At 54.9% G+C, this 10,995-nt stretch overlaps 1 protein-coding gene and 1 long non-coding RNA gene across 2 annotated transcripts; one reads left to right on the top strand and one right to left on the bottom strand.

Annotated features, from left to right (window-relative positions):
• The first annotated feature begins 206 nt into the window (after nt 1-206).
• LOC141948333 (uncharacterized) lies at nt 207-10,505 on the top strand. The gene is made up of 3 exons (XR_012630436.1): nt 207-505; nt 6,387-6,676; nt 10,201-10,505. It is a non-coding gene; the product is annotated as an uncharacterized LOC141948333 (long non-coding RNA).
• Nucleotides 8,228-10,586, bottom strand: LOC141948419 (maestro heat-like repeat-containing protein family member 7). The gene is made up of 6 exons (XM_074880829.1): nt 10,571-10,586; nt 10,100-10,255; nt 9,622-9,723; nt 9,141-9,243; nt 8,922-8,981; nt 8,228-8,361 (listed from the first exon to the last, which is right to left on the bottom strand). Exons 2-6 carry the CDS (start codon nt 10,172-10,174, stop codon nt 8,228-8,230), a joined length of 474 nt encoding a protein of 157 aa, XP_074736930.1. The 5' UTR covers nt 10,175-10,255; nt 10,571-10,586.
• Between the last annotated feature and the right edge of the window lie 409 nt (nt 10,587-10,995).

Below are 10,995 nucleotides of genomic sequence, written 5' to 3'. Positions count from 1 at the left end.
AGCTGCCAATGGGCTCCTTTCCCGCCCCTCCCCTCAGCCCGATCCCAGCGGCGGTGGCGGCGGCAGCAGCCGCGGAGGTTGCCGCCGGGCCCGGCGCTGGCAGGGGGGGCTCGGCCGGCAGCGGCGGCGGGGCCGGGGGAGCGGCGGGGTGGGCGGGGGGTGCCCCGGGGCGGGCGGGACGCTGAGCCCCGGGCGCCGGCGGGGGAAGCGGAGCGGGCGGAGCAGAGCGGCTCTCTCGGTGCCGGCGGCGGCGAACCGGCCGCCCTTGCCGGGCAGAAGCTGCGTCCCAGCCCCGCGCCGAGACACCCCGCCCTGCCGCCCCCACAGCCCCGGCCCCGGGAGGGGGCAGCGGGGAAACTGCCCCCTCCACGCCCGGCGCCCTCCAAGGGAGCGGAGCGCTGCTCCGTCCTGCCCCCCCCCCAGCCCCCGCCGTCTCCGGACCCCCGTGGGGACCCCCGGGAGGAGGGAGCCTCGCCCGGCCCATGTGAGGGAGCAGCCGCTCTGGGTGAGTACAGCGGGACCCTGGAACGGCGGCAGGTTTGGGGGGGAAAAGGGGAAAAACAAAACAGAAAAGCGGCTTCATGCCCCTCGGGCTGTCCGGTGGCTCTTGGTGCTGAATTCCCGGGGAAAGCTGAAATGGGGGGGGGGGGGGGGAAGCAGCGGTTTGGGGCTGGAAAGGCAACGTCCTTCAGCACTGTCCTGGTGGAGGAGCGACCCAGCCTCATCTGGCCGTTTTAATTCCATTTTGCCTCTCTCCCTGTAAATCCCTGAGCCCGGGAGGTATCTCCAGCAGGTACCTTTAATTACAAACTGCTTCCGATGGATTCCGGAATGAGACTGGGATTGCTGGGAAAGGCCTAAAGGAAACTGCTGTGCTGCCAGATGGCCTTGGCTGGGCACTGGGAGCAGCTTCCCATCCCTACTGCGGCACGGGGTGAGATATTGGTGTGGGGGAAGGAGCCATTTTATGGTTGAATCCCATCGCTAATGGCAGACAGAGCCCAAGGGAAAAACTGCCTGGGCTGCTCCTGCCACCTCCTGGGGCTTTTCTGTTCCTGGAAAGTGGTGATGATTTCTTGCTCCACACGGGAGGAGAGGCAGTCTTCTGCTACAGCCACATCAGAGGATGATGCGCAGACATGGTGAGCACCGAAGGCTCCTGATCAGCTGGGTCAAGCTGATCTTGACCAGAAACTCCAGAAATCATTTTGAGATTGACAGCAAGGTTAGCAGCAGAGCAGAAAAAGCAGAATGCCTATGAATAAAGTGTTATGCAGGGGACCCCCTGTTTTGTAGATTCCTGTACTGCATTGACTGTGTAACGGGCTGGAGAGCCATTAGCAGGGTCCTCTGAGATTACCTTCCTGTAGTGTCTGGCAGGAGAGGCTGTGGCAGGGCACATGCTCTGGTTATTTTCTCCTGCTGCATTGAATCTTTAAGGTCATTGCTAAATCTTGGCTCACTTTTCGAGGCTCACTTTTTCCCTCCACTCTTGCGTGCTTTTCTGTTGTTGCTGCTGTTGCTCTCATTTTATATAAAATGATTCTAAGATGATCTTGTTCAGAATGTGACCTGAGCTGCCTTTCTTGGCAGACATCAGTTAGCAACACAGTTTCATGAGGACTTAAAATCATAAATACTGAAGTCTATGCTGTATATCGCTGATCCAGAAGATCAAAAAGAGTATTAGGCAGGCTGAAAAATAAACCTCTGGGCACTTATGTCAAGCAGCTGGGTGTACAGAAGCTTGCTGTATAAGTCAACTGTGAAATAACACATGAAAAGCTGACAGTGAGTGAGCCTGTCATTCATTCTGTCTTATCGTGGCACATGGAAATAAACATAAATTGTAGAAGAGCCTTGCTGTATGAGACCGACAGACTATTTTTATTTTTTTAGAGAGACTGAGTGTGGGAGGAGAGGCCACAGCTCAGACATGACCTGGGGAAAATAATTGTTTTAGGGAACACAAAACCTGGAGGTTTTTCTTCAGTCAACCACTTTCTCCCTCTTGTTGCTTGACAACAGGACTCCTGAGTCCCTGATGTTGCTTCCCTATCAAACAACAGAGGATTCCAGAGTTCCTGGGTAAACTCATTCCTTGCGCTTGCAGAGCTGGTCGGGGCTGCACGCTGAGCAGGACTTGGCACATTTGACTTCTCCCTTGTGCTGCCCTGAGGTTGGGGGCATCTGTTGAATCTCCAGACTCGTTCTGGCCCCTGGAGATGTTGCCGAGTTGCTGATTCACTTGTTCACTTGTTGATCTATTACAATTAAAAATATAAATTGATTTGTGTGGCGAACATTAAAATCAGTAGAAACAGGAGTTCTAGAAATAGTAGAGTCAAATGTTTACATTGATCTAGCATATTGTACGTTGCACAGCAACCACAACCAATGCTGCTATGAATTCCTCTGTATAGCCCTGTACCAAGGCCGAAGAACTGGTCAGTAATCATCTACTAGGTACACCTAGGTACTGCTTAGGTAATTAGATTTATAATTGAAAATAATTCTGTTTAAAGTTGTTATGGAGATGTCTAGACAAAAGTAATTTATTACCTAGAATACATTGTGAAGAATGTCTTAGATGTACCACAACTCAAAGTTAATGAGAACTGGGGAGAATGAACTGTAACAGTTCACAGATCTCTGCCGAGAAACAGTGAAACCAGGTAATAGGTAATTCGGCAGGGGGAGATCACGACCACCGACTCATGGGCCACCGACCCACATTACACCCCAGACCCATTTCTAGAGATTTCTAAGCTTTAGTGCGCAGAATCGGAAGTAGGAGGGGAGTATGATAATGATTTCCAGGAATTATTATGTTTATGTCTGAATACCTAATGAATATGTATGATTGAATACTATATAAGGTGTATGGTTCTTGCGCTTGGTGTGCGTTGTTGGTGAGAGCACTCACCCGTGCACCCGGCCGTTAATAAAGAAGTGTCTGCTTATCTGCATCAAACTGGTGTCGACAAGTTCTGTTATCCTGCTTTTAGGCGACAGAGAGAGGTGGTGGGTGCAGGCACTCACAGGGCCCTCAGCCTGCCGGGGGCTCTGCCTGCTGTGGCACTAGTTGGCAGAGGTGGGAGAAGAGCTCTGAGACCGTCTACCCAGCCTGACTCGCCGGTGGTTAACGTCATGGCTCAGTCACCAGCTGTAGTTGTCTGATTGCAGGGCAGCCTTCAGTGCTGTTTTACGCATTAAAAGATGCGAGGTCAGTTTTGGCCAGTGTGTATCTGCTAGGCTATGCAGTTTTAAATTGAATGAAAGCGCCTCTGCTCTTTTTCTTGAGAATTTTTTTTTCCTCCCCATGGAGCTTTGCTGCGCTCTCTCTCTGCTCTGTCACTGGTAACAATGCTGAGTGATAAAGTGCCTCTTGCCTTGGAAGTCAGGTCTAATGACACCAATTTTTAAACCAGTTTGAGCTCTTCAGTGGAAGAAGAGAGGACAATGATAGGGCAATCATTAGTTTCTTGTTTCCCCCTAATCTGGTAGAATGTGTCTTATGGCCTTTGCTAACTGTAAGCACAGCAGCAAATAGTGATGGGTGTATCGCATTAGGATCTGCCATCTCAGTGAACATATTCTGCTTCCAGACGCCTTACACAGGTCACAAAGTAAATTAACATCCAACGGCGATACATCAGGATGGTGCGGAAAATCCCCTCCTCCCTTTCAGAGAGATGATCCAGGCTGTTCGGGACCTTGGAGCAGGAGCTGACTTTTCCAAAGTCCAGCAGTATCCCAACCTGCCCGTTACTGAGCAGGCTGCTGTGTAAAGGTCAATGAACTTGTCTGCCCGGGTTAGTTGGAGGGGCCGTACAGGGACCAGCAGGTGGAATGAAATTCAATCTATACCTCTGTGTGCCGAGGGTGGCATTTCAGCTTTGCTTCCCGTGTTAGAATGCTTTCTGTACCTTGGAGGTTTGGTTTTTTTCAGTTTTCTAAGTTTGCACCCCGCCTCCCCTGCAGGATACATCCCATCTCAATGTGCACAGGTTAACGGAATTTGGAACTGATCCCAACCTCCTGCTCACCGCAGGGCTGGCTTCTAACAGCCGTAGGATGTTCACAGATGGTAAAGAAAGGTAGGGGACATCTTCCTGTTTTCAGAATTTTGTTTCCAGTTTGGTTCATCACCTTCACAATGTTTATGCGAGGAGCTTGGACATGCTGGAAGGCAGGACTTTGGTTTCAGGAGGCATGTTGGGGCCGTTGGTTTAGTCCTTTACTGGTATGAAGACAAAGACTTGTGAAAAAATCATACAATAAAATAGGAAAAAATCCCTCATTTATCTTGTTAACTAGTTACTTGCAGTGTGGAAAAAGTGCTTTTTTTCAAATGTCAATAATCTGTATAGTGGTAGTTTGTTCTGTCTCAAAGGGAAGAAACAATTGTCTGGTTTATACTGACCTGGTTCGTCTGCCTTTGTCATGCTCCCTGTTACATAGAAGCTCTCTCAACTGTTTGCTGCCAGGCTTCTTTTTTCTTCTCTTTTCCATTAAAAAATCTTTATTCAGTTAAAAAATCTTTATTCAAAGCGTATTCAGTGCTTGAAATCCTTTTAGTTTTCTTTTTCTTTTCTTCCTCAGGATGATGCCGTGGAATTAACTTGTTATACGGTCCCTTAGGAAGTAGAATATTTTGGGTTCTCTCGTAGACATAACATTGAAAGAGAATTTGGAATTCCTCTGATGTTGATCTCTCAGAGGATTAGGATACACACATGATGTGTAGGAACAACTTCCAAGAGCTGAGGCACTTTTTGCTCATTTCATCCCTTCCTTTATTTAACTCTGTTGTTCAGCTGTGATTGTTACTTTCTTCAGTATTATTTTCTGATTAATTTTCATAATTATTAGGAATTACCATACGTTCTTTGTGAATCCAGACAAGGTGCAAATGGTAAAGCTGAAGAGTTCTTTCTGTGACACTGTCAGGAATCACAGGAGAATATTGTTAATATTGTTAATAACCCAATAAACTCCCAGTGCCCCCTGGTTCATCCCAGTTCATCCCAGTGCCCCCCAGTGCTCCACAGTGTATCCCTGCTCTCCCATGTCCCAGGGCTCTTGGACACGCACCAGGGCTTGCACGGGGCTTTGCACAAGTCCCAGGTGTTGCACCTGCATTTGCACCATCCCCAAACGTGGCACACGCGTTTGTACAAGCCTGAGCATTGCACAGGCCTTTGCAGAAGTTCTGAACTTCGCACAGGCCTTTGCACATGCATTTGTACAAGTCCCAAACGTTGCACGAGCCTTTCTCGAGCCCCAAAGCTCGCACAAGCCTTTACACAAGCCCCAGCCTTTGCACACCCACTTGCACAAGCCCCACCGTTATCCAACCCTTTGACCCCCGCCCAGGGGAGGGCAGGGGTTGGGGTGGACACAGGGTGGGACCAGCTCCACTAAAACCAGCAGCTCCCAGTTCCGCCCCCCCTCTTTCTCCAGTTCCAAGTGCCCCTCCCTGCTCCCACTGACCCCCCCCCCCAGTCCCAGTGTCCCCCCGGCCATGCCCCTTCACTTGGCCCCGCTCCGGCTCTCCCTTCATCACCAGCTCCAGACTGCGGTGATGCTGCAGTGGGTCTGCTCCTGCCTCGCCCTCGGTGAGCAGCAGGGGGGGTGGAATTTGGCAATTTGGGGTGGGGGATTGTGCCCCAAATCCCCCTGACCCCCCTCGGCCACCCCCTCCTCCCTCCCAGAGGCCTGGGTCCCTTAGGGCAGCGCTGTGTACAACACCCCTCCCCTCCCCCCCGATGGGAGTTTTGGGGTGCTGGGGGGAATGGGGACCCTGGGAAAGGGGGTTCTGAGGGGGTGGGTAGCCCTAAGTGGGAGGCCCCCTTCCCCCCTCTTCCTGGGTGCGGGGGACCTGCAGGGCAGTGCTGCGCCTGCAGCAACCTCCCCTCACTTGAGATGTAGTTTAAGCGGGCACCCAAGAGGTGGCAAAATCTTCTAATCGGTCACTATACATGTACGAATCACCACATAACGCTTTAATTCTCATCTGGGGACAGAGACATTGTCTAGATTTTCACACATCACTGAATTTCAGAGACCCTTTCCTTCTGGTACTCTGCTCGTTACCAACAGGATTGCTTTTGTTTGTGCCTTCTGTGCTCCTTCCCTGAGGAAAGAAGGGACCCACGTGTGGTGGGTTGATCTCAGCCAGGAAGAGCCCGACCCAGGGATGGAACAGCTGATTTCAGCGGCGGCCTTTGGAGCAAGGACAGAGGTGGTCAGGGCCGTGGGAAAGGAGGCGGGGAGGAGGGGATGTGGAGACCACCAGGACAAGAGAGAGAAGAGAAGGAGGCACTAAACGTCTGAGTGTAACCACTGCAAACGTAAATTCAACAACAAACTGTTTGTTGCAGAGCGGAGATGGAGCCAAGGGGTGACATTCCCCAACACAGTGCTGCCCAGACGCTCACGGACACAGGATTTCTTAAAACAAGCCCATTTATTGGGTATTTACTTCGGGTGGATCCCTCCTGCGCTCCAAGCAGGAGGAGCATCACAGCTGTGAGCGGGTGCAGAGGCTGCGCGGGAAGCGGGGACCCGGCTGGTGTCCAGCTCGTCACGCCGAGGGGCAGAGGAGGAGGCACAGCACGTTCCCCAGCAGGTGCTCCACGGTCTGGAGGAGAAGGGAGAGGAGGGGCGGCCAGTAGGTTCCGGGGAGACTGTTGGAATCTTGGGGGGAAAAATGGAGAACTGGGGGGCCAGTAGGATCTGGGCAGGGGCTAAGGGCGTTTTGGAGGGACTGAGGCGGGGGGGGGGGGGGGGGCAAATGGGGTTTGGAGAGGTCACAGGGGTGATTTGGGGTCCCTGAGGGTCCCAGGGGTACCTGACCCCCCCTCCATGTGTCCCCCCTCAGCAGGTGCTGCTGCCTCAGGTGTACCCTGAGAGGGTCAGCCCCGACTACCTCCAGTACCAGTGCTGGGAGGCACTCCAGGTGCTACTGGAAGTACTGGGAGGAACTGGGAGGGGGCTGGGGGTCACCAGAAGGGGTGCTGGGAGGGGACTGGAGGGTGCTGGGCGGCAGCTGGGCGTACTAGGAGGGACCTGGGGGGATTGAGAGGTAACTGGGAGGGAGGCAGTGTGGGCATGGGGTACTGGGAGGTAACTGGGTGGTAACTGGGAGTACGGGGATGGGTTGGGGGGCACTAGGAGGTAATTGGGAGGCAGCTGAGGGCTACTGAGAGGGAACTCAGGGGCACTGGGATGACCTGGGAGCACTGGGAGAGGACTGGAGACACTGGAAGGTGGTTGGGGGCCACTGGGAAGAGTCAGGGCAGTGCTGGGAGAGACTGGGAGGTAACTGGGAGGGAGGTGGTGTAGGTGGGGGTAACTGGGTGGTAACTGGGAGCACTGGGCAGGCGCTGTGCAGACCCTGACAGGCGCCCTGGCTACCCGGGTGGTCCTCCAGGCTGTGGGGATGGAGGACGGTGATGCCACCATCACCGGGGCCACCCTCACCTGGGCACTGTGGGGTGAGACCCCCGAACCCCCTTTTCACCCCAAAATCATCCATGGCCCCACGATCCATGTTTCACCATCAAATCCCTCAATTTTACCACAAAATTCCCGCATTTGACCCCCAAATCTCCCATTTTTTACTCCCAAATCTCCCACTTCTGATCCCAGAATTTCCCAGTTTGACACCAAGTCAGCCTCAGCACCTCCAAAAATCCTATTTTTCATCCCAAAATCTATCTTGAATCTCAAAATCCCACAGTTTTACCCCAAAATCTGCACCAGCACCACCAAAAGCCTCCCTGTTTTGCCCAAAATTCTCTTTGGACCCCAGAATCCCCCAATTTGACCCCAGAAAGTTCTAGCAGCTAACCAGTGCCCAGTCAAAACCAGCCCAGCTCCCCAGTACAAGAGAGGATTTTGGTGCTGGGACAAATGGTGACATGCCAGCTTGGTGCATGGGTGCCTTTTCGTGCCCTGAGATGTCTCGGGAGGGGCAGGATGGGCTAAAGCTTCCCTCCTCCTCCTCCTCTCCGGGCTTTGTGGTCTCGTGGGACACCCTGGGTCCAGGTGTGCAGTCCTGGGGGCAGCAGCAGAGGCCAGGGGGGACCCTGCTCAGCACACTCAGAGTGGTCCCCGTGGGAAGGACGCTATGGAGTCCCAGCGGCTTGTGGCTCCAGCTTTATTTAAAAAAAAAAAATTCAGTACAGCCTTTTTCCAGAGGATTTGGTCTCTCCGAGGCTCACCAGGGCCAGCAGAACAGCGACCGCAGGCTCCATCTTGATATCAGCCTCTGCTCTGTTGTCAGGATGGAGACGGTCTCGGCTGCCAGGGACCTGACGGAGAGTTCAGTGTCCTTCCTCAAGGGCAGGAGCGCTGTGAGAGAAGGGAGCAGAACAGACATGAACCCCCACTGCCCGTAGGGACCCCCAGGACCTACCTCCAGCTCATGCCAGCCCCATCCACCTCCTTCCCTGGCCAGGAGGAGCCGGTGAGACAACCAGAGCGGCTGAAGCTGCTGCTCAGGAATGACCCGTGTGCCCCCGACACACAAAAGAGGTCAGGACTGGGCCAGGCCACAGTCATTTTTTCGTTTGCCGTACGAGCTAGTCTAGAGTTGTGTGTGCCCTCAACGAGCCCGTGTATTGATCTGAGCATCACAATGTGGAGTCTGGACATCATCAGCCTCCTGGCAAGGGGCAGGACACAGCTGTTCTTTCCCCACAAATTCCCTTCCTTTCTGGTGAGAAAACAAAATTCCTCCAATTTCAAGACCTTACTAGAAGATATATGCTAACCTATGTGTTGGGACACAAACAACTTTCTGAAACTGCTCTTGAAGAAAACCTCCTGAAACTGCTCGTCTGCCCCTGGAGCGTTTTCCTGGAGCGGGGCTGGGCACAGCAGCACCTGCCCGGGCTCTGTCCCCTACTCACCGTTGCAGATCTCCCACAGCCTCTCCTGGCTGAGGATCCTCCGGGACCGCGCAGCAAGACCTGGGACACAGAGCTAATGTCAGAGCCCTGCTCCCTCTTGGCAGGGCTGTCCCCCAGCAAGGACAGCTCCCGAGGGCAGTGGGACCCAGCAAGACCTCCAGAGAGCCCACCAGTGGGGACTGGGGCTGGGCGGCCAGAAATGGGTCCCCAGGGACTCACCAATGAACCTGACGGCCTCCTCTCGCACGGTGGCCTGAGGGTCCTTCAGGTAGGGCAGGCTCTGGCACAGATATTTTTTCACCCTGCTCCTGTTGTGCGTTATCTGAGGGAGCACAAGGGCACGGGGCTGGTACGGACCCTCCACAGCCATCCGGACCAGTCCCTCCTGCCAGCACCCCTGCTCCCTCCCAGTGATTCCCGTCTCCCAGCCAGGAGCCCCGTGGGGCTGAGGGCCAGAGAGAGCCACAGGCAGAGGGGGCTGGGGGTGCTGAGACCCCTGCGTCCCACTGCCAGGGCCCAGATGGGCCGGGGTCTCCTGGACAAGAGTCTTTGGGGGCTGCGTGCTTGAGGGCAGGGAAGAGGATGCAGCTGGAGCAGCAGGGCTGGAGCAGGACAGAGATGCAGAGCCGCACAGCCCTCCCCAGGGGCATGGTGGGCAGCCCTCGTCCAGCCAGCCCTGGGCTTTGGGGTTTGTCCTCACCAAGCACTCTCCGATCAGGTGTGTCTGGCATGTCTTGGCCATGGAGCTGAGCCTCCTCCAGCCCAGGAACTCTGCACAGGCAAGGAGGGTGTCCCGGGAAGCCTGTGGAGAAGCAGAGGCTGGGAGATGGCACCAGAGCCCAGGGAAGGAGACCTGGCATCCTCCTGCTCTGGGCGTGGCTTTGAGCTGGGGGGACAGGGTGATCCTGGGATTGGATCCCCCTTCATTCCTGGGGCCATCCCACGCTCTGGGAGCAGGAAACTGTCTGTGCCAGGTTCTCTGGCCCTGCTCATGGTGGCGCTGCAGGGACCCTTCCTGTGGGCCGGGGGGGACCCCACCTCCCTATCAAGCTCCGCAGCAGTGGGACCAGTGCAGCGGGACCCTGCAGTGACACACAACCCCACTGTCCCTCACTCCCAAGCCACCCCCGTAGTGTCAGCACGCCCTTCCCTGTGACACCAATTGCTGGTCACTGCACCTTGGCCACACTCTCGATCTGGTCGCTGGTATAGAAGAACAGTGGGAGCAGGACACTCTGCACTGTCTTCACCATTTTCTTCTTGTTTCTCCCCACCGCAGTCTTTATCACGTCTTTGAAGAGGCGGATGGAGAGCTCCCGCAGCCGGCTGGACTCCTGGCAGGGAAGAGGACAGAAGGAGCTCAGCACCCTGCCCATGGGGAGCAGGGACGTTAGCGAGGCTGATGGGGGAGGAGCTGCTCCAGGGTTGGATCCTGAACACAGGAGCCGTCGGCCAGATCTGCAGCTGCAGCTCAATGGCCCCAGAGCCCTGGAAGGCCCCGGAAGAGGAGCGGGGAGGGGAAGAGCCCCAAAAGGCTACACAAGAGGAGCAAGGGGGGGACCCCTGCCCAAATGCTTCCCGCATGGCCGCACTGAAGGGCAGCCATCTTGCACCCATCGCCTTGGCTCAGGCTCCCATGGCAGCCTTACATCATTGAAGAGGGGCAGGAGCTTCTCCACCAGCCTCAGGGAGATGAGGTTGGCTTCTTCTCTCTTCATGTGACCCATCACGTTGATGAACAACACCAGAGCCTTGGTCTTGACATCGGCGTTGGCATCTGTCAGGGTCTCCAGTATGTCAGGCAGCAGCACCGGCAGTTTTCTGGCCTGTGTGAAACACACCGTTGCCTTTTTGTGAAGTGGTGAAAGACACCCCCCACTGCCCCAGCCCCCGGCTGCCGATGTGGCTCCCCTTGCCGACCCCCCGCTCACCGTTTCAGGTGTTTTCGAGAGCGTGATGAAGCCCGTGAGCACCAGTGAGAGCATCACTGGGCTGGGACGCCTCAGGTACCTCTGGGCTTTGTACAGGGCACTGAACTCCTCCGTGTCAATGTCAGCACAGGCCAGGAGCTAAA

The sequence above is a fragment of the Strix uralensis genome, chromosome 11, assembly GCF_047716275.1.
Source record: "Strix uralensis isolate ZFMK-TIS-50842 chromosome 11, bStrUra1, whole genome shotgun sequence".
Taxonomy (NCBI): Eukaryota; Metazoa; Chordata; class Aves; order Strigiformes; family Strigidae; genus Strix; species Strix uralensis.
Note: the sequence above shows the minus strand (reverse complement) of the source record. Positions and strands in the feature narration are given on the sequence as shown.

Excerpts from the sequence above, each read along its gene's own strand:
- LOC141948419 (XM_074880829.1), bottom strand. The coding sequence starts at position 10,174 with ATGGTGAAGACAGTGCAGAGTGTCCTGCTCCCACTGTTCTTCTATACC. Across the intron at positions 9,724-10,099 it reads AGATCGAGAGTGTGGCCAAG|GCTTCCCGGGACACCCTCCT; the intron begins GTGCAGTGACCA and ends GCTTCTCCACAG. Across the intron at positions 9,244-9,621 it reads ACCTGATCGGAGAGTGCTTG|ATAACGCACAACAGGAGCAG; the intron begins GTGAGGACAAAC and ends GTGCTCCCTCAG.